General features: G+C 39.1%; 2 protein-coding genes across 3 annotated transcripts in view; one reads left to right on the top strand and one right to left on the bottom strand.

The window, feature by feature from the left end:
* Positions 1-23,898, top strand: part of esrrb (estrogen-related receptor beta) — a 128,326-nt gene that overhangs the window by 17,713 nt on the left and 86,715 nt on the right. The window lies entirely within an intron of this gene.
* Positions 8,502-23,490, bottom strand: LOC307148654 (uncharacterized protein). 2 transcript variants are annotated; one of them, XM_079854327.1, is made up of 11 exons: positions 20,272-23,490; positions 18,260-18,362; positions 17,804-17,923; positions 17,633-17,722; positions 15,208-15,312; positions 12,756-14,667; positions 12,540-12,644; positions 12,353-12,380; positions 10,860-10,916; positions 10,687-10,734; positions 8,502-9,580 (listed from the first exon to the last, which is right to left on the bottom strand). In XM_079854327.1, the coding sequence occupies exons 1-11, from the start codon at positions 20,283-20,285 to the stop codon at positions 9,469-9,471; spliced, it is 2,694 nt and encodes an 897-aa protein (XP_079710453.1). In that variant the 5' UTR covers positions 20,286-23,490; the 3' UTR covers positions 8,502-9,468. The 2 variants fall into 2 exon arrangements, with proteins under 2 accessions (XP_079710453.1, XP_079710452.1); XM_079854326.1 differs by lacking the exon at positions 12,353-12,380 and having other exon boundaries at positions 9,292-9,580; positions 20,272-23,488.

The following is a 23,898-nucleotide window of genomic DNA, read 5'->3' as shown; positions in this document are numbered from 1 at the left end:
GCATGAGTTCATGTCAAGATAGATGTGTGTGTGTGTGTGTGTGTGTGTGTGTGTGTGTGTGTGTGTGTGTGTGTGTGTGTGTGTGTGTGTGTGTGACACATATGCATGAGTTCATGTCAAGATAGATGTGCATATTTACATGGGTCAGATTGCGACTCTGATGTATTCGAAGCCCTGTGAAATACTTGTCATAAAAATATGAGACCTTTAACCGATGACAACAACACAAAGCATCACTGATCTCTGAGCAGTTACAGTCGTGCCACACTGACACTAATAACGTTACATCAGCACTGAACGAACCCATCGAGCTCAAAGTGTTTCAGGCTGCCCGTGAAGCACAATCAAATGGCCCTCGACCCCCTGCTATTCATCACTTTTACACATTAGCCAGACATGGGCGGGAATATTAAGGAGTTCCTTAACCGCAAACTTCCACAGTGAAGGATCAGCATGGGAACATCCATTTTAATCAGCAGGGAGATTCACTTCTGTGTGTTTAACACTCTGCGAACTCTCTGCTCAACGCTCCTGAATATCTCCCCGTTTCATCCTGATGTCCAGCAGCAGATGTGTTCTCTCAAACGCTGCACTCTCTGTACGTGTGTACCACACCTCCATGGTTAAATGCTCCTGCCATGTCGCAAAAGAAAAGTAAATAGGAGTGCTAATATAGGGTTGGATTGATAATGTTGGCTTCAGTGCAAAACATTGCATTGTTGCATTTTTTCAAGCATATTAACACTTCAACTTAAAGGCCAAACACTTTTTTTTTATTATTATTTTTTTTTATTAAATTACAAATAAAAATCTATTTCAGAATTAAACTTCCCTTTTGCTGAAAAAAAATGGTGTAAGATTAAAAATAAATAAATAATAAAACTCGGAAATTGCACGGAAATAGCGTATCACAAATAATTACAAAGAAACGTCAAGTAATGCATTGAATTAAACTGAAATTTGACAATTAAAAAAATATATATAATTGAAATTTGGAAGCAGAGAGACAACAAAATCACACAAAACAAAATAACTAAACTTAATTAACATTAAAATGAAAACAGAAAATATAAAAATAAAAACATTCAAAATATTAATAAAAACTATAATAGTATCTCAATGATACTATAATAACAATAACACTGACTGACTATATTTCCCCCTGGCAAAACAAGCTCTTCTCTTCTCTAGTTGGGTTATTTGGCACATATATTACACAAATAGTTTCACACATATCTTTTTCACCACATGCTTTAAACCAAATGAGAAAGAATGATTTGCAGCAATTAAACAGATGACATTTTTAATAAATAATAAACTGTATCTCTGATCATCACTTATTTTCAACAGCATGAACATGCTTGTGTAAATCAGAGCAGCATTAACAGCAAGCAAACATTATTTTATGTCTGATTAAAGTTAATAAACGACATTGTTTGGTGAGGAAATGATGCAAATCAGTTAAATAAGGTAAATTCTCAGAGTAGACATGCATGAGCTGCCGTCGCATCAATCTCAATCGCCATCATAGACACGCAAATTGAAAACTAAAGAAAGTCATTTTGTGCCCAATGGAAGTTTTCCTGAGTAAATTTTGTCAGCCATTAAGAAGTAAATTAAGTGCTGGGCCGTTGCTTTGAGACTCATTTAAAGCCACACACACTTTAAATGTGCAATGTGTTGTGAGTTTCTTTGAAGGACTGTAGTGATCATGTGTTATTCTGTGTGTACAGTCTTACAGTGGTGCTGAATTTGCTACGAATGAGCATTGCCTGCTGAGATCCGACAGACCGGTTCTGAGCTGTGATCCAGACAGGAGAAACTGTTCTTTAAAATGTTGTTTGACTGCACATTCACTGCTCATCTCCATCAATTTGATCATCATCAACACATTTAGTGTTGTTCTGTGAGTTTTAGTGGGTGAAATGCAATAATTTTAATAGAAATGCATTTGGGAAATACTTGTGTCGGTAAAAGATTTCCACATGTAAATTTTGCATCAGCTTCAGTTGCGCTGTGTCCGAAGTCACATACGGTTCGTACTGCATTTGAATTTGAATTTACTTCACGGAAATATGGGAAGTAAATGAAATTCGGATGTACTACATCCGCCATGTTTTTACTGTCACATGACTTACCAGTGTCAGTTGTGTCGCTTCACTGCCATTCATAAATCCTCTCCCGTGGCCTCATGGGATATTAAAGTGTCCATCGAATGCACACTTCAGAATCTCGCCGGAAGTAGTAAGTCATCCGGGGACTTTTCGCCTACTGTTTTTTTGAATACTATGTATTCGGGCATACTACTCTTTTGCCATACTTTTTTTCTAATTTGATATAGTAGGGAAGTATTTGATTTCGGACGCAAGGTTGGTCATGCAAATCTGCCATGCTGACTCACAGAAAGCTTCTTGGTTTGAAAGTAACTCCTGTCTGAGCTGAGTTTCATACATCGCTTCTTTTCCCCATTACATTTAGCTAATGTGATTGCACTATAACTGTTTCCATGATGACTGGAAAATGTGCAAACATCATTTTAAATGAAACTTGTTAATATTGCAGTGTTTATTGTGGCAGGCAAATACAGCTGATACATTGCATTCTAAAATGAGCCTCATTTACATAGTAAGGAGGTGTGTTTTTTGATGAATAGAATAACAGTGACCTAAATTTAAATATGCATGATGCAGTGATATACCAGCAGAGGCAACGGCTGGTCGGTGAATAAGAAATACAGCACTAGATTGGTGCAGAGAGCGCATCCTCGTGCTGCAATCAAGTCCAAAAGAGGTGGCAGGGAGGGGGTTCAGGAGGAAGGCGAGGACCATGATAGGACTAAGTTGAGGAGAGGCTGACCAAAATGAATGCCAAGGAGGAGATGATAGTGGGAGGAGCCAGGGCGGAGATGGGAGGAGTCATAAGATGAATCACAGCCGAGTCAGGATGAAGGCCCATGGCAGAACTTATGGAGATAGAGCCAGGAGCTTGACTGCCTGAGGTGGAGATGTGACCAGAGGGGACCCAGGCGGAGCAGAAGAGATGTAGACCCAGGGTGATGCTAAAGGCCTGGAGGGCCAAGGTGGAGCCACAGGAAGCTGGAGATATGGGCTTGGCAGACCAAGGTGGAGACGGTCTGAGTGAGGACAATGGAAGAAGAGAATGGAGAGAAGAATGGATGAGGGATGAGGGAGCCCTGGCGGAGCCTGAGGGGTGAGGGAGCCCTGGCGGAGCCTGAGGGGTGAGGGAGCCCTGGCAGAGCCTGAGGGGTGAGGGAGCCCTGGCAGAGCCTGAGGGACGAGGGAGCCCTGGCAGAGCCTGAGGGGTGAGGGAGCCCTGGCAGAGCCTGAGGGACGAGGGAGCCCTGGCGAAGCCTGAGGGGTGAGGGAGCCCTGGCGGAGCCTGAGGGACGAGGGAGCCCTGGCAGAGCCTGAGGGGTGAGGGAGCCCTGGCAGAGCCTGAGGGACGAGGGAGCCCTGGCAGAGCCTGAGGGACGAGGGAGCCCTGGCAGAGCCTGAGGGACGAGGGAGCCCTGGCGGAGCCTGAGGGACGAGGGAGCCCTGGCGGAGCCTGAGGGACGAGGGAGCCCTGGCGGAGCCTGAGGGGTGAGGGAGCCCTGGCGAAGCCTGAGGGACGAGGGAGCCCTGGCGGAGCCTGAGGGGTGAGGGAGCCCTGGCAGAGCCTGAGGGGTGAGGGAGCCCTGGCAGAGCCTGAGGGGTGAGGGAGCCCTGGCGGAGCCTGAGGGACGAGGGAGCCCTGGCGGAGCCTGAGGGACGAGGGAGCCCTGGCGGAGCCTGAGGGACGAGGGAGCCCTGGCGGAGCCTGAGGGACGAGGGAGCCCTGGCGGAGCCTGAGGGACGAGGGAGCCCTGGCGGAGCCTGAGGGACGAGGGAGCCCTGGCAGAGCCTGAGGGGTGAGGGAGCCCTGGCAGAGCCTGAGGGACGAGGGAGCCCTGGCAGAGCCTGAGGGACGAGGGAGCCCTGGCAGAGCCTGAGGGACGAGGGAGCCCTGGCGAAGCCTGAGGGACGAAGGAGCCCTGGCGAAGCCTGAGGGGTGAGGGAGCCCTGGCGGAGCCTGAGGGGTGAGGGAGCCCTGGCGGAGCCTGAGGGGTGAGGGAGCCCTGGCGGAGCCTGAGGGGTGAGGGAGCCCTGGCAGAGCCTGAGGGGTGAGGGAGCCCTGGCGGAGCCTGAGGGATGAGGGATGAGGGAGCCCTGGCGAAGCCTGAGGAGACTTGGAGCTGCAGGAGACTTGGAGCTGGGCGACAAAGACTTCAGACTGGGCATAACCAGCGGCTACGAAGACGACTTGGAACTGGGCTTATACCAGTGATGCAGAGGATGACTTGGAATTGGGCTAAACCAGCAGAGATAAAGACGACTTGGAACTGGGCTGAACCAGCAGAGATGAGGATGACATGGAACTGGGCTTAAAACAGTGACGATGAAGACGACATGGAATTGGGCTAAACCAGCAGAGATTAAGATGACTTGGAACTGGGCTGAACCAGCGGATATTAAGACGACTTGTATCCACAGCGACAGGAGTGTGGGCGGAGCTCCAATTCATCCCCTAGTGCTCCACTAATAAGCCCTCAGCAACGGGAGTATGGGCAGGGCTCCAATTCATTCCCTCAAACTCCACCAATATGCCCTCTTTGACGGATGCTGTTGCCAGCTAATGGTCCTGTTCACACTCTGAGATGTCCTTGGGCTCCGGGACGAAATTGGCCTCTGGCAAACACTCTGGCTTGATATTCGTGGTGGCTCGGGCTTGGGCTCTGAGTCTGCGATGGGCTCTGGCTTATGCTCCGCAGCGGGCATGGCTGAAGGCTGGCTGGGCTCTGAGTTTGGAGTAGGGCTGGTCTTGTCCTCATCAGCGAGGCAGACGGTGTATGGCAGGTCACACTTCACCAGCATCTACTCCACAAACTCTGCGAAGCTCCCTCGAGGACCTTCTACAGGCAGGCATGCCATCAACTGCTTATTGAAGCTGGCGTTAAAAAATATGCTGAGCGAGCGGTCGGGATACTGAGTGAGGCATGCCAGATCGAGAAGATCCCTTGTGTGATCCTCGAGGCAGCGATCACCCTGCTCTAGCATATTTTGCTAGATATATTTGAAAGGATATGCATATTTTAATTCCTTTTTTGCCGTTTTAAATCCTTTCTGGGTCTTGTGGTCTGTAACAAGTGGTTGTGTGTAGCGAGATCCACAATAAAGATTTGTGACACAGGATGAAGATTATCAACCAAACAGGGAACAGGTGTGAAACTAATCAGGAACCATGACAAGTAATAATAACTATGAAAACTAAACTAAACAGAACAAGACAAGAATGTGACATATGGAGAGTCCCCGTGTGTGTGTGTCTTTGTGTGTGTGTGTGTGTGTGTGTGTGTGTGTCTTGTGTGTGTGTGTGTGTGTGTGTGTGTGTGTGTGTGTGTGTGTGTGTTTGTGTTTGAGGTAAAAAAGTGCACAGCCATCATTCATGCCAGTGGGTCAACTTTGGTTTGGTGAGCAGAGCGAGACAGTGAAGGTCACACTCTCACAGACTCTAGTCTCTCTCTCTCTCTCTCTCTCTCTCTCTCTCTCTCTCTCTCTCTCTCTCTCTCTCTCTCTGTCTGTCTCTCTGCTCTTTCCATCAGTCTCTATAAAATGATATTTTCCTCTGCCATGCATAATGTTGTTTTCTTAACGGAGATGTCTTTGTGTTGTTTTGAGTTGCAGTGTCTTGCTCACGTGTGTAATTTCTTTTGTATATGTATGTTGTGTCTATATTGTGTGCTTTCACACTTTCTGGATTTCTGACTATTTGTCTGAGAGTTTAATGAATACAACTCTTTTTTACATTTAAGTTCCCCCCTCTGTCTTCCTGTTGCTTTTGGGACAGCTTCTGGCTTCTTGTCTCAAATTACTTTGAATTGTCTATACGAAGAATCTGACCATGGCTATTTTTAATTGTTAGTTTTGATCAGTTTTAGTTCCGTTAAAAATGTCTTACAGACCTTTAAAAAAACAGTTTATTCAAAATATTCTTTTCCAACTTGCTGTGTCACTCTTGCCAGTGTTCGTTAAGTAGCAATGACTTATTATGATAGTTTTTGTTAATATTTTGCATTTTTATTTTATATTTCCTGTTTTCATTTTCATTTTAATTAAGGTTTAGTAATCCTGTTGTGTTTTTGTAATTTTTTATTAGTTTATTTAAATTTTTTATGCGTCTTTGTAGTTTTTATTAAGTTTTTTTTTTCTTTAACGTATTTGGTTTTAGTACTTCAACCATCTAAACTAAAATGAGAAATGTTGCCTATTTTTTTCAGTCTGTTCGTCACACAAAGTATCAGATGACTTACAGTAGAGCATTCTGTCATATTGACTTACTGTTATGATACTATTACAACTGGCAGTAAAAATCACCAGTTTATTGAATGAAAAAGCATGGCTTGGCCAAAATGTGTTTCACTGAAGAAAGAAATAACATGAATGAGGGTGAATAAATGAACTTCAGTGGACAGCAATGAAGATGAAGTCCAAAGCAGGTGCAATAAAGTGTGATTTGTCTGCTGTTGGATGAAGGTCCTCCAGCGCCTCTGATAGCAGATATCGCTGATCAATAAAAGCTGTTCGCTGCTCTTCCTCCTCAGGCCATCATCATGTGTGGATCTGAGTACATGCACGCGTCTGGAGGAGGTACGGTGGGCAGCCTCGGACCCCTTTATCAATCAGGATTTTTAATTATACACATCCCAGCTGACAGCTAGATTAGAAAGCAATCGACGTTATCGGCCACCAAATCTAATTACTGTTTATTGACAGATAAGAACGCGTTCCTTTCACTTTCCCAAATGAGATAAACTTCCTTTCAGCCGCTTCTTGGTGTGAAGAGGGTCCGACGCGCTTACTGTCCATGAAAGACTTTCTAATGACCTGCGTGTTATTATGGGATTAGCAGTTTTGGTGTTTGGTGTCATTAACACAGACAGCACTAGTGGTTGAGCCGTGAGGGTTTTCATTGGCCGAAACTAGACATCGGCACTGTTACATTACAGCAAATGAGGCACGTCTGGTTCACTATCTGTGTGAGGACTCATATACACGTGATACTGTACAAACTGTATATTCTCTCCCCTTACACTAACCTACCCATCTCACACACACACACACACACACACACACACACACACACACACACACACACACACACACACTCCATAGACGTAATGGTTTTATACTGTACAAACTGTATATTCTCTCCCCTTACACTAAACTTACCCATCACACACACACACACACACACACACACACACACACACACACTAACCCGACCCCTAAACCTATCCATCACACACACACACACACACACACACACACACACACACACACACACACACACACACACACACACTAACCCGACCCCTAAACCTACCCAACACACACACACACACACACACACACAGACACACATACACACAGACACATACACACAGACACACACACACAGACACACACACACACACACACACACACACACACACACACACACACACACACACACACACACACACACACACAAACTAACCCGACCCCTAAACCTATCCATCACACACACACACACACACACACACACACACACACACACACACACACACACACACTCCATAGACGTAATGGTTTTATACTGTACAAACTGTATATTCTCTCCCCTTACACTAAACTTACCCATCACACACACACACACACACACACACACACACACACACACACATACTTGTTTTTGCTACTGGGTGGGGACACATGACTACATGCAGCCTGGTGGGAACCACCCTTTCTGAGTGGTCTATAGACAAGGCAGAAACTGATCCACACTCCATTTACAACTGTTATAGCAGCTATCACTTGTAATCTTGAGGCTGAGCCCCAGAAGACTGACCTGAAATTTTACCAACTGCTGGGGACCCCGTCAGGTAGAAGGTCCTGGAGGGGACCTGTGACGTAATGTTTTCATATGCTAATTAATGACATCACTGTGTGTGTTTAAAAGGTTACCAATGGGGACCTCACCCCAAACTTCTTAAATTAACATCATACAGATCAACAGGTGCTCCCAGCTACCACTAAGGTTGCCAACCAGTCCGTACTAACCGGGATATCCCGTATTTTGGGCTTAATTTGTGTCCTGTATGTGCCCTCCCTTGACTGCTAACCAGTGACTGATAAAACTGCAGCAGTGCTGATCACTACACCTGTCATAATGCAGTCACAGCCACCCTCATGCAGAATACTTTATCAAAATCAGAATTGTTATCATAACTGTTTGAGGAAGGCTGTATAATCCACTGACAACTTCTCGCTCCCACCTCACTGTAAGCGATGTTTGCGCTAAGACCAATTCTGCCTGTATTCATTTTAGGAAATCAGTTTTGGCAAATACAAACAATGTGATTATTTTTCTTGAGTACAACATCCAGCCGTGCAAGAAAACATGCAATCTACGTTGGACGCGATTAATAAGGTAAGCCATCTTTCACTAATGTTGTAAAATGGAGAAAGAGAGAAAGAAATAACATTTGAGTTGCATATTCTTTTCCTTGGACCTTAATCTTGAATATAAGCACAACTGTTCCATATTTTTCGTTTCTGCAGTAGGCAAACCTAGCTACCACTAATCACATCCGTATTGCAAATACATTCAAATCCAAATCAATTGCATTCAAATAAATTGTTCTTTGACAAAAGTAGTTCTGACTAAACTTTATTTGTCATTTCTCTTATTTGACAAACATTTTGGCTTTGTGCAGCAGTTGAACAGTAGAAATATTGAACACATTTGACTAAAGTTCTTTTGTCTAAACCGACAATAAAGTTTTTGCAAAAACAAATTATTCCTTTTTTTTTTTTTTTTTTTCAAAAATCATGTTGTGGTGTTAGTTAACTATTTCTTTAACCTAGTCAGAATAACCCAACTATAGTTTGACACATTAATTGTAATGCACAATGGATTTTTTTTCATTGTGCATTCCAATTAATGTGTCAAACTATAGTTGGGTTATTTTTGTTGGGTTACATGATTTTTGAAAGTTGTCAAAAACAGTTATGTTTTTCAAATATACTCTTCAGGTTAAACTCAATTTTCCTTATAACAATTTTTTTTTCAGGAGAAGAGAAGAGAAGAGAAGAGAAGAGAAGAGAAGAGAAGAGAAGAGAAGAGAAGAGAAGTCCAAATGCAAAAACTTTAAAGAGATCTCACTGTACAAATACAAGTGCAAAAATTTCTCGAACAAAAACAGCAAAAAATCTTTTAGCACTTAGTGCTTGACTTTCCTGAACAAGAAAAACTGACCTGAGACATGATTATTTATTTTTTCTTTTCTCACATTCCCTCTTGAATGCTGTGATTCGGTTCTTGATATAGAACTTGACTGATTCCCAGGTTCTGTGTTTGAGTAATACCGGCGCTGACCTGATGCAGTCTTCACACTGCCTTTTCCCCGGTACCCTGCCAGATGTGATGCAGTCCAATAATTTGTTCTCGACTGCCTTCACCTCCTCTTCTGTCCACTTTCTTTTTGGGCATCTTGACACACCTAAAAATGACAGTAATTTTACCTCAACTTTCAAGAGACAGTGTTTCACCTTACCTTAAAAGGCTGAGTGTAGAGTAAAAAACAGAGGTAATGTACACTAGAACATCTGCATTCAATACCAAGTAGAGGAGTACCAGACATTACTCTTGAGACCGATGAGATTTTACTTTCTGTACAATGTAGCTCCTAGCTAGGTCACCAAGACATAGGTTAATAACAAGAAAATTGTACATTTAACTAGATTAACAGGAGCACTTTAAAACAATCTCCATCACAGATTTTTGAAAATGTGTAATGTAGCTGTATGTGAATGTATACTGACCACACATCATCAATAAAGAAAAAGTTGACTCTGTTTAAGTCGTTTTTAGACTGAATCCTATTTCGCAAAGTTCAGAGGCCACAAGGTAACAAATTCGCATAATGTCTGCCTACGTTCTGCATGGACATCCCACAAAACCTTAAAGCCCCAGACACTATGGGTGCTTGTCAATATCATTCCTCGTTTCCTCGGTCCTCCGTTCTCCATCCTATGACCCAGAAACCAATCGAGTTCAGCCATCTTGTAGGACATCTCAATTCTCTAATTGCACCGCGAGGATCGAGGAGTGAGGAGGCTTCCTGAGGAGTCTTGAGCGAGGATACGTGGGTCTATCCTATGCGGAAGTGTTTTATCGACTAAACGTGACACACTCCTCCCCCTTCAGATATAGTAATTTACCTTTATATTTTCCCTTTGCAGTGTAAATAATGTCATATATTTAAACTGTGCATCTTGCTTTGTTAATAATTATTATGAATGCCTTAAATAACTAACTTTAACAACATATGGGCAGATCCCATTAGCGCAGCTGATGACGCTTTGAAGTGACGCTTGAGTGGTCAAGAATATTCCAATATTCCTCCTTTGATTCCTCCGTCCTCATTTCCTTTCCTTAAATCCTTCTCTCGCGAGGAAAGGAAGCAAGGAAAGGGAACGAGGATGCAAAAATAAGAAATGAAAAGCACCCTAGAACTCATTTGTGTGGATAACCAATCACAACAGACTGGGCTGTCTAACCAATCAGAGAGCAGAGCAAGTTAGCAGTGCAGTCCTAACTCTTTACCTGAACTTGAAGGACTCTCTCTCTCCTTTGCCGAGAAGGAACATTCTTCTGGAAGATAAAACAAATAACCATTTCAAAATTTTGCTACACTGTAAACAAAAGCTTCAATAATGATGATTATTAATCATCATTATTGAAAAGAAAAGGTTCCAAAAGAAAAGGTTTGACTTTACCTGTAGATAATGAAGGGGCCTGATGACTCGAAGACTTGCTGCCAACTGAAGATTTCTCTGAAGGGAAGAAAATAAGACTTAAGAACTTTACACCATTATTAGCATCAGACAATGGGATAGTGACCCCCGACATTATCTTCTCAACTTTAAAAGAACTAAGGAAAGGTTTTGAGCAGGGGAGTTGCCAAAGCCTGCTTGAATGCTGTAGGAAATGTTCCAGAAAAAAGTGAAACATCACGTGTGATTGTTGTCACAATGGTAAAAGTTATGGCTAGTAAGAATGGGGTCCAGAGGACATGCAGTAGGATGGGCACAAATCAGTGAGCAAATGATGGAAGTGATGAGCAGGGAACTAGTTACTAACGGTTGCCCTTTTTTTCAGTCAAGAAAAAAAAAACAGCAATTACTACTTTCAGATGGTGCCAATCACCCATGGGTGAGGCTGGTTGAGTGAGCAGGTTTGGTGAATAGAGGACAGTCTGTCCACACATAGCTCTGTCCAGAGCCCAGTGTAGAGCAGAGGTGACCAGTGAGAAGTGGGTGGGAGACAGGATTAGGGTTGGGAATCGAAAATCGATTCCGATTCTGAAATCGGATACTTAAGATAAAGAATCGGATACTTATTATAAAAATAAAATTTCGATTCCTCGTTTCGATTCCTGGGTGCATTTTTTCATCTAGTGATCTGCCAGGACCTTATGTGGTAATGCAAACATCAGTCTACAAGATAAATCGCATTTTATAATGGATGCTCACCCATAGAGGTGGATCTTGTAAGGGTCAGTGGTGTTTATGCACATATCATAAACAGATTTATAATGTATTTACTGTATTTTTCATTGTTTATTTTATAATAAATACAAACAGTAGATATTCAGTCACTTAAGAAAGAGTACTATGAAGTTGTGAAGAATGTCTGAATTAAATAATTTAGGTGCTTAAAATCTGTGTATGGATATACATGTTAAAAAGTTAGAGCAGAGGGTTTTCTTTTAAATTCAAAAGTATAGCTTTAATTTAAAGTCTGTTTGATTTTTTTTTTATAACATGCAGGAGAAAAATAAAAAGGCAAAACAAATGTTTTAGTTAATAAAAAAGGTTAAAAAATAAACACCTTTAGAGGAAATGTCAGGCATAGGGGGCCTTGCAAAATTTACCTGAAAAGAAGGGGGGCCCCTGGTATAAAAAGTTGAGAACCCCTGTAATAAAATAATATGTTGCAAGCAAGCACTGAAAATAAACATGTGTGATATATTAATGTTTGACTTTTGTGGTTGTTTTTTTACTAAACTGGAAATCGATAAGTAGATTCGGAATCGATAAAATTCAAACGATACCCAACCCTAGACAGGATGCAGCAGAAATTAACCATTAGTGGTGGAACAAGACTGTTCTAGGAGGCATACAGTGAACTGAATGAAACCATGTTTAGAGGTGTGACCATTAAACATTCAGTGGCACAGCTTTGGTGAGAATTACACCAAGTTCCTTACCTGCTTTGTGAGTCAGGTGACTGCAGACCTGTTTTAGGTCACATAAGCATATCAGGGACAGCCACAGATACTTTATAATACAAATAGCAAAATCTAAATACTTATTATTAAACCCAACCAAAACACAAACGTAATATGTCACTTGTGGTAAATGAAGGAATTCACATCAAATCACAGATGACCTTACCTATGGATGTTAAAGAGGACTGATGGCGCTTTTTTGGCGGTGGCATTTCACTCTCACTTTCTTCATCCTCACTTTCAGAAGCTTCAGTTTCTACATTCACTTTCTCTGCAAAAAAGAAAATAATGTAGAAAAGCATTTGTTTCCATGCTTCTTTGTAATGGAACTAAACAGTGGCAATATAAAATGTGTAGGAGCAACAATGTCATGTTTTCTTACCATTAGGATCAATGTTCATTTCATCAAGGTTTTTCCCCTTGAATTCCGATACTCTTCCCTGTTCAAGGGCCATCAGCACCTTGCTGATCTTTGCAAGTTGTAACGTTCCTTCAGGTAACCGGTAAAACTTTCTATGGATCCTTATATCATGTCCCATGAAATCCGCTAATTGGTCCAACTCAGTATCTTTCAGATTCAGGACTTTAGAGAGTGTTGCAATGTGTTTTCGCAGCTTTGTGGATGATAAAGTCTTTGGATGTTTGGCTCCACACTGATGGGCAACCTTTCTGATGCAATCTGTGCCTTTGTAGTATGATGTCTCAGTCATGGGTATGGCGAAAAAAAAGAAATTTTCATCCAGTACGCCACAGGCTTGACGACTCTTCACAAGTAGCTCCATGGAATCCAGCATACTTGGGGTCAGGAGTATTGGCACCTTTCTGTCACGCTTGCCTCTTATTTCGACGCGCTGGAAATGTTGACAGAGCTTCTGCTCAACTGCAGATAAAGCATCAGCGACATCTGAATGTAAATCAGATGTGTTTCGGAGAAGATATGAATTCAGCCTCATTTTCGAAACTTCTCCTGCTCTCCTTCGATTAAACACAATTACATCACACAGAGTTACTTGGGCAAGCTTTGTCCAGTTCTTCTGACTTTTTTCAAGTTTGAGGTTTTCTTTGTATAGTTCAGTTTGATTGCTGAGATACATGTGCATTTTTTTAACATCCTCTGTAAAAGGGAGAAGTTCAGGAGAGTTCCACTTTGCTTCGTTAAGCGTCTTCAAGGCTGAGGCAGACACCAATTCATTCCATTTTGTCGAATACATGTGCTGAAACATTTTGACATTTTTTACATCGTTTTCATCTCCTGCGATCATTGCTTCACATTCTGCAATATCGGACATTTTCTTTAGGTTGTGCCCCAGTTTTAACGCCAAAGATGGAATTCCAAAGACCTCATCTTCATCTCTGAATCCTGATGTCTCTTTAACGGCCTTGATAACGTGATGGAAGTTTGCAGGTATGAAAAAGTCTTTTATACTCTGCAGCTTTCCCATTTTCCTCGCACTGACCAACAGCCTACCAGCCTCGCGCATTTTAGTTCTAATGTATTCGTGCTTGGTTTTGTCGTTGCCCATCTTGTTACACAGGTGTTCTCCAAATTTGATGATGCACGTATCACTTTTAACAGCACATGTTACTTCATCTTGCTTCATGTCACTGATCAGCTTCCATAGTTTTTTTGCTACTCCTTCAGGAACAGGCTCAGCATAAGCACAGAGTGCCTGAACTCTGGATTTACCTGGTTTTGTGACCTGGCACTTCCTGGCCAAGTTGCACCTTGACATATGCCTCCAAAGTGCTTTTCTCCTGAACAGCCCTTGGCAGTTTAAACAGTGCATGTAGTCCTTCACATTAACTTGTTTCGCACTGGATTGTTGACGGGGCACCAACACTCCTTTACCAGATTTAAGAACATCTGTGTTGTGTGCACGGTTCCCTTTGTTCCTCAAAAGGTCCAGATTGATCCTCCTTTCTTTAGACCCCTTTGGGTAAGAAAGAGCTTTTGCTACATCCACTTCGTTCTTATGAACTTGGGCCAAGTGTCTTGCCATTTTACAGAATGGTTTGGAGCAGTAAAAGCAATACTGCTTTTTGTTGTACATTCTTTGGCCATATGCAGTCTTTTTTAATTTCATCACTGAAACCTCACTACCGCTGTTACTGTCTAGATTAGCCGTTGTCTCCTTATCTCCAAGTTGAGAACATTCTTTGTCTGCATTATCAATATTGTCAGAAAGACTCTCATATTCTTCTGAATCTGTCTCTGAATTAGGGACATATTCGTCTCCGCTGTCAATGCTGCTTTCATCTGAAGTGGATCTGAGGTTTAGTGAGCTCTTTGTAAGCTGTAAATACCAAATTTATAATAAGTATTAATAAGCATAAATTCACACAATATTGTTTCAGTTGCACGTTTATGTTACCTCATCTAGTTTATGGATTTATTAAAAGGTTAACAATTATAAGCTTAATAAACACCAAAGACTGAATATAAACTCGCCCTGTGTACCTTGAGAAAACTGGTACCAAAAACCTACTCCCCAGTATTATAAATGGAGAAATTCCTATTATTAATCCAAAAATTCCACTTTGCAATAAAGAAACATTAAAACAACTGAAAAAAAAACTACTTTACTAATTCATCTCTAAGTAGTAAGTTACTTCAAGTAACTTAACTCTTCAAATTAAACTCTTTATTCTTTGAAATTGCCATGTACTTAATGTTATGTTTAAGCTTTGACAAAAAGGACCTTATGCATATAAATGCTCATAGACATGATAATAAATGAGACCATTAACAACCTCAGCAATACAACTGATACTGTAGACTAAATGTAAACTTAAGACAAAATGATCAGCACACGCATGTTAGATAAGAAACTTACAAATGTGCTGTCACTCCTCTTTAACTCTGGGATATCACAGGCTCTTGGTGAAACAGAAGAACTGGGCACTTCTAGTATCACTGTATCTGCATCACTGTCCGTGTCCTGGACAAACATACATATAATCAAATATATTTTTATACAGCAATGTTCCATCTCTGACTAAGTTTACATGTGGGGACACCCACTTTTTTACCCACTTCACTGATATTACTCATTCTTAACTTGTTGCAAGAAAACTGTATCTTAAGTATTGCTGCTTTTGCTTTAGAGGAAAATTAAACAATATAAAAGGGATAGGACATAAAAACATAACTGCTAGTCAAGTTGAATTGCAACAAATTAAAAATCAATAAATATAACAAAAAAGCAAGTACTGCGATGTATGGCTGTGTGATATGTAAAACATATTTTATTGACTGTGATATCTTACAATATTGTCTATTCAAGCCCCATCTTTGCCAGAGACAACAAGCACCATAAACACATTAGTTTGGTTGTGCTTTATCTTACAGTAGTCTGTGATTAAGTAAGCTCAATTTATTTAAAGGTTTGCTTTTTTTTTTCATAGACTTTTGTGACTTTTCATAAATTCTGTACTCTGTAGCATGCCCTTCTCAATGTAAATAAACATGCACGTTACACAACATAAATTTGTGTTTATAAAGCATTACATTGTATTTATTTATTTTTTTAAATGGTTTGAGTGACGCATGTGCGTAAGGAATTAAAAGCAAGCAGAATACAAGTGTTTTCTAAAGCTAACTCAGTTTTTAAAACCAAGCTCAGAATCAATAAATAAATTGATTTGTTGAAGAGAGAATTGCAATGGAATGATTTTTAGTTCAGTTCAACAGTTGTCTTTATGATATTGAATTTTAAATATTGAATAAGAGCAAGTTACAAATTAACAACACTAATGTACAGGGGTGCAAACACATGTATGGTCAAAAAAGACAGAGGTAATCGAAGCCCTCGTCCCGCGGCAAATATCCATTGATACTACATTGCCACCATCCCCAACCCACCCCTATAGGCACATAGAGTCAAATGAAATTTAGAAAAACTTCTTGCACTTCTTCTTCTTGCTTTACTGCTACTTCCTGAAAATAATTTCACCTGATGATTTGAATAGCTCTTTTTGTAAAGAATTAATAATTCTAGGATGATTGGGGTAATTGTGTAGGGTAGGCCTAGTGCATCTGCATAGAAACTAATAAACAAAATACAAATATAAATACAATAAAACACAAATACACGAGAAATGTTTTTCAGGTAAATTAACTGTATTAAGTATTAATACAGTTTATCTTTTGACAAAACGTGATTTTTCTCTTTCTCTTTTGTTGTTTGATTAACTTTGGTGACACAAACAGCTGCAGGTATATTGGGTGCTGTCCCTTTAAGACGAATGCACGTATCTAATACCGGTAATGACCAGTCTATGGTAATGACACGCATCCGTTTTATTTTGACTGCGTTTACGGGGAAACTCGTTGAGACGGACACTGGCTTATTTTTTCGTGCACACATGTCTGTTCAAACACAAATAGATAAGAAAGAAAAGGGAATTCGGTGTTCACGAACTTCACGTGCTGTCTGCGACTGCGTGGCTCTGTGCGCCGACAGACCATCTACATTTGGATGTTAAACATAATATATCCTGATACAGCAAAGACAACGTCGGCAGTATTGACGGCAAAATAGGCTGACGGGCAATATTTGAAAATCGATAATTAGGCCTATTTTTTAAATTACAATTATATATGCATTTGTCAAAACCGAGAGACTTTCAAGCATCAAAATGTAATTTATTAATATGTATTTGCGCCTTCTATTTTGTCTGAAAACTTCCAACACTCTTGCGTGTCGCGTGAAAAATAGGCGTCGGTTGCGGTTCTATTTCTAGCACACGGTTTCGGCGCGGCTCGAGAAGTGTGTGTGTCACGCAGGCATTGTGCTCTAACACAAGCTCTAACCAGTTAACATGAGAGCCGACATAAAAACGGACACTCCACGCCACGCAGAGAGAAATGTGATGCAAATTCTGATTCGCTTATTTCCTATTTACTTGTTGGTGGACGCAATCCAGAATTACTGTTGGTTAAATCCCCCCCCCTTAAAAAAAACTCTTCGGATCTGCACGATTCACACAAGTCACCCAAACTGACGTGAAAAAAGCGGGAGGCGCCGAAAAGCGCGCTGTTTGCACCCCTGAATGTAATGAAACTAAGGTTTCATATTAAACATATACTACGTAATGTTTTATATTAAAAGAAAAACAAATGTTAATTTAATTGAGTTTCCTGTATCACAGGCCACTGTCAGATAAAGCGCAACCAAACTGATGTTTGCTTTACGGTGTGTATCGGTGGTGTCATCTCCAGCAGGAGCGGAAAAGGGGCATTATGAAATGAACACTTACCACTGATTTCTTTGTAAACAGTGATTGTTTGGCTAGGAGCTTGGGAACATCTGAAGACACAGAACTGTCTGGATTTTCCTTTGAATCCGCCTGTTCAGGTTAACAGAAATAGTCAGTTGTCAAATTCTTACGATAACTTTGAATTAAAAAATACATAAATAAGTGTTTTACCAAGGATCCTGTTTCACACATCTGTTGTAAGTTAAGTATGTCCTGCTTGAGGGGAGATGGGACCTGATCGTCTGGGGCCTGGGAGGGCATGGTGGGACAAACACTTGATGTTTCTTTTGCCTGAAATAAGAATTGAAAGCACAACTGTAATCATACAAATAATTTAGTTTCACTTTGCAGCTTCACATGCTTTAAGAAGTGTATAGTGGACGTGATATATGATTTTATTTGATATTTAATTGTCTGTCTTAAAGCTATGTCGACAATAGTTTTGTACATATGTTCATATAATCAAAAACAAAATATTTTACATATGAACAAAATTTCTTAACAATACGACGTGAACAACTTAACCGCAATATTATACAGACTAATGTGTCCAATGATTTAGGCTACTTCCATACATGAAATGTAAAAGTAGGTAAATTAAAAATAAGATTAATCAATTAAAATCACCTTCTGTCTAGCTGTTTGTCTCCTGGCACACTCATCATGATGCTTTCTCAGTCTCGTGATGCGACGCTCAAACCTGCTGTTGCTTCGGTTGGGTTTATCTGGTCTGTGCCAAAGGCAAAATAAAATCGTTAACACATACTGTACACCTCATTAACTCACAATTAGGCCACATGTGCACATACGCACAGATGTGCCTTCAGGTTAATCTTTTCAAATAGACCTATTACAGTACGGTCAGACTGCACTAACATTTATGTACTCGGTACATGACCGCGGTAAAGTTAGCTTGATGTTTGACATTCATTAGACATTCGGTTTCATACCAATTAAACTGTTTGCGGCCTTTATGTTTTTAGCTCAAATTTAGTCAGATGGACATAAATATATGTCCTTTATGTTGCACAAGGCTTAATTTCAAAAAAAAAAAAAAAAGAAAAAAAAAAAGAATTAACCATCTAACTTAATTAAACAATTAAACTACATGATATTATACTATAAAACCAATACTAAAATGTTCAGAAAAACTTCCCTGTAAATGCACAAGACTCTGTTTTTGGAATTAGCACTTTATGGGTTTTATAATAATTTTACAACTTTTAATGTATAAAATAATATGAATTAATTAAACAACAGACAGCTCCTTTTGAGATAAAGGTATCAAATCAACTGTAAAAAGCTCTAAATATTATCCCCTGTCATGCACAAAGCTTGTTTTTTTTTTTTTTTTCAGAATATTCCTTTGTTTTTATATACAGTTCTGAATCTGTATTTTTGATATTTAACATACTGTGCCCACTTAAAATATAAAGTAATTTTTACAGTTGATAAATTATAAAATAATGTTTGTACTTTTTTTTTTGTTACTTTTATACATAAAGGTATGCCTCAGTGACAGCTCTGTACCTTTTATGTGAGAGTGTAGGAGCCTAATAAATAAATGTAATTTAAATTAATAAAAAAAAAAAATAGAACACTTAGAAGCTTTTGCATCTCAGCTCTTCACATACATGTAACCCATTTAAATCCAATAAATTCACCAATTTTGGCCTGAATGTAGCAATAAAGTGAAAATTCCATATTAGTATATTTGTAATCATATTTTGTAATTGCAATTTTTACCTTTCTTATTGTTGTATTATATTTTTATTTTATTTTATTTCATTTGAATTGTTGTTTTGAAACCTTTATTTCAAACTGTGTCAGAGTTTAATGAAATTAAGTGGGTACAGAATATTAAACATCAAAAATACAGTTTCAGTACTGTATATAAAAACAATAAAGGATTCTGAAAAAAAAAACAAGTCTTGTGCATGACAGGTGATAATATTTAGAGATTTTTACAGTTATTTGATACCTTTATCTCAAACGGTGTCAGAGTTTAATGAATTTAAGTGGGTAACGTAGCCTATATTAAACATCAAAAATAGTTTCAGTACTGTATAAAAACAATAAAGGGATTTTCTGAACAAATAAGCCTTGTGCATGACAGGAGATAATATTTAGAGATTTTTACAGTTGATTTGATACCTTTATCTCAAAAGGTGCTAGTGAAGTTATATTAGGCTATTTCATACATTAAAAAGTGTAAAATTATTATAAATTAATAATTAAGGTTAATTTATTTATTTATTTTTAATTAAGCCTTGTGCAACATAAAGGACATATATTTAACGTTATGTCCATCTTACTAAATTTGAGCTAAAAACATAAAGGCCGCAAACAGTTTAATTGGTATGAAACCGAATGTCTAATGAATGTCAAACATCAAACTAACTTTACCACGGTACATTGCTGCCTAAAACTATTATTTTACCGAATAATCATGCAAATCCGAACGTAAATTACCACAAACCAACACGCTTGTTAGTTATAACCTTGGCCCGGCTAATTGCCTAATGACACCTTAATTAGAAGCAGTACTTTACTCTGTTTAATGATCTACCTCATCATAGTACGACTATAAACAGAATTCAAATTTACCATGATATTAATTTTTCTATTACAAGTCTTACCTTAATTTGTCCATGATGCGTCCGTAGATGTTGTCCGCGTCGTCGTCGTCTCAAAATGGCTGGTAATTGATTCCGCGCACTTCAGCTAGTTATGAATAAAGATGGCTGCCGCGCGATCGCAGACGAGAGGGGGAGGGGTGGTCGCGATGGGGACTGGCTATGTCCGGTGAACACACACTTCTGGAGATTTCCATCAGGCAGCTAGGCTACTGACGCTCTGTCGTCGGTGCTCTTTTGTTTACACCCTTACATTGGCAAGTTGATTATGTTCAGGGATTAGTAGCATTTCAAATATATGTATTTAAAATACAAAATACTATTTTGTTTTTAAATAACTTATTTTAATTTAAATACATTTAAACTTACTATTTTTGTATTGTCAAAATAAAAAAGATTAAATGTATTTAAATACAAATGACATTTTTCTAAAGATACTTAAAAGCTACAAATTACAAGTTGAAGCATATTTAAAATACATGTAAATACCAAGATTAAATATAGGCCTATTTACACGCAAAAGCATTTAAAAACAAAATAGAAATTTGCATTTCAAATAAATGTATTTGAAATACTGCCCAGCTCTGATTATGTTTTATGCCTGATCCAAAACAAGGCAATGAGATCTGTGATCTTTTGCATACATTCCTTTTTCAAAATTGGAAAAAAAAGTTGGATTTTATTTTTATTCAAATTTGTATTTTTAAATGTTATGCTGAATACCAAAATTTAAATAGATTTAAATCAATTTAAACTATACATTTTATGGACACAAAATATTGTTTTTATATTTAATGACATGGGCCCTGCAGAACACCTCAATAACACAATGGCCCGGTTTCACAGACAGGGCTTAGACTAAGCCAGGATTAGACCATAGATCAATTAGGACATTTAAGTAATTTTTATAAACATGCTTAGAAAAAAACATTACCGATGTGCATCTTAAAACTAAAAAGGCACTGATATATTTTTAAGATCAGTCAGTGCAAGTTTATTTCAGTGGAAACAGCTCAGACTTACATTTTAGTCTAGGACTAGTCTTAAGCCCTGTCTGTGAAACCAGGGGTATGACTGTACCCTCCTGCTCCTGTAAAACAGTCGGATACACAAGCCAAATACTGTCACTATACTGAACCCAACATCCCCTGCAGCCATGTGGAACTCTCTTAAAAGCACTTAATGTGAAAATGCTTAGGCCCGGTTTCATAGACGTTACTGAGCTTAAGCCAGGACTAGGCCTTAGTTAAATTAAGATATTTAGGCAACTTTTACAAGAATGAAACATTACTGTATCTTGATATAGAACTATGACACTGACGTATTTTAAGATGCAAGATATTTTCAGTTGAGACGGCTCAAACATGCATTTTAGTCTGGGACTGACTTAAAGGAATAGTTACCTAAAAATGAAAATTCTGTCATCATTTACTCTCCCTCGAGTAGTTCCAAACTTGTATGAATTTATTTGTTCTGCCCGACACAAGGGAAGATAATTTGAAGAAAGTTTGTAAGCAGGCTGTTTGGGTCACCACTTCTGTATTAGAAAAAAAAAAAAAAAGGCCTACTATTTGCAGGTCTTCAAATTTGGAAATTAAAACCCCAGATGAATACTACCACAACATATCACACCGTGTCATTATTTATTTATCAAAAATAAAACCAAAAGACGTGTGACAAAGTTAGGACACTGTTAACATAGGAATTAACGGATGACCAGGAAGTGAGCACCACTATAAAAGCAGATGTTCAGGCAGTTTGAGTGTCTGGAGCCTTCAGGTGTGTGCACTGTCAGCTCTGTCAGCTTGGACATTTTCTAGAGTCCTAGTTGTTCCAATCGTCTTCCATTATGGATAATGCTTCTGTCAACCTTCAATGCAGCAGATTTGTTTCTGAACTCTTCCCTAGATCATTGCCTTAACGCAAGTCTGTCACTGAGCTCTACAGGCAGTTATCTTGGTTTTTGCTCTGATATGCATTTTCAGCTGTTAGACCTTTTCTGAGAGGTGTGTGCCTTTCTAAATCAGACTCATTCAAATGAATTTGCCACAGTTTAACTTCACTCCAAGTGTAGGAACATCGAGAAGCAATATGGATGCTCCTGAGATAAATTTCCAGTGTCCCAGAAAAGGGTACTTTTTACATACTTATGCAGCGGGATCTTTTCAGTTTTTTATTTCTAATAAATTTGCAAAGTTGTTACAAACCTGTTTTGTGCTTTGTCATTATGGTGTTTGAGACGTAGATTGATATGGAAAAAAAAAGTAATTTAAAGCAGTTTAACATAAGGCTGCAACAAAACAAAATGTGGAAAAAAAATGAAGGGGTATGAATAATTTCGCAAGGCACTGTATATTAGAATAGAGTTGATCTCATTCATTTCCGCTGGCCAAAAAATATTTTGACTGTTTTAAACAATTCAAATTAAAGTAACTTTATGAAGTTTTATGATAAGGTGTTAGCTATTTTAGTGTAAAAACGAATAAGCCTATATATTGCAGTGTGAATATACTGTAATTGTCTGACTCTGCGGCGGCTGCAAAACGCATTCTCATCCCCAAATCGTCACTTTCAAACATTCTTCAATATCCGACGCACAAAGCACCCTTTAGCGTCCATATGAGACGCTTCGGTTATGGGTAGGTTTAGGCGTCATATAACTGACGCTTTCGAAAGTTCGTCAATATCCGACGCACAAAGCACCCTTAGCGTCAATATGAGACGCTTCGGTTATGGGTAGGTTTAGGTCTGTGGTAGGGTTATGCGTCTCATATGGACGCTAAAGGGTGCTTTGTGCGTCGGATATTGAAGAAATTTTGAAAGCGTCAGTATATGACGACTTGGGATGAGAACGGGCTGGCGTATCACAAAGTGTTTTAAAAAGGAAATGTGCAAATCTTACCATTTTCAAAGACAGTAGCATTATTCATAATGTTGTGGAGATGCCTTCACACATCAATAGCACTTCTATGCAGCTGTGGTTGTACAGTAAGCTATTATCATTGGTCCTTGTATTCATTGATACCGGACAATGGACCATTTGACCACCGAATCTAGCAGTATCCACCTTAATATCGAAATAAGTGTGGAATATTGACCATTGTTCTCACTAAAAAGTATGTTCTCATAACATAAGATGTGCAGTTTAGAATAAAGATGAATTATTGTGCATCTACAACACTCCTTGCTGTCATTAAAAGAGGAAAAGTGATCAAGCTCATCCACTACAGTATGTATAGGCTATGTCTAAATTCATAGAATTTTGATTTAATTAAAAAAATTCATAGATTTTTTTATTTAATGTAAATATGTATATTGACATGAAAACAGTTGCTTACAAATTTTTTCATTACTTTTCTCACTTCTGGAAAAGTCTACATGCAATACAACAATATAATTATATTGTTATATCTAACAATATAATTTATATTATTTTTTAATTATTAAATAATATTGTTTAAGAGAAATTAGCTGGTATATTTATTAATCATTGTTAAAATAAAACAACATTTTCCATTTTTAATTTGTGGTTTAAAAAAGGAATGAATGCAAACGTATAAGGACCCACTGATTATGTCAGAGATCACAGAAGATAAAGATCACAGAAGAAACACCTAAGATATTGCATTT

This window comes from Squalius cephalus (assembly GCF_949319135.1).
Source record: "Squalius cephalus genome assembly, chromosome: 20".
Lineage (NCBI taxonomy): Eukaryota > Metazoa > Chordata > Actinopteri > Cypriniformes > Leuciscidae > Squalius > Squalius cephalus.
The sequence above is the reverse complement of the archived record's forward strand: the minus strand, read 5'-3'. Positions and strand labels throughout refer to the sequence as shown.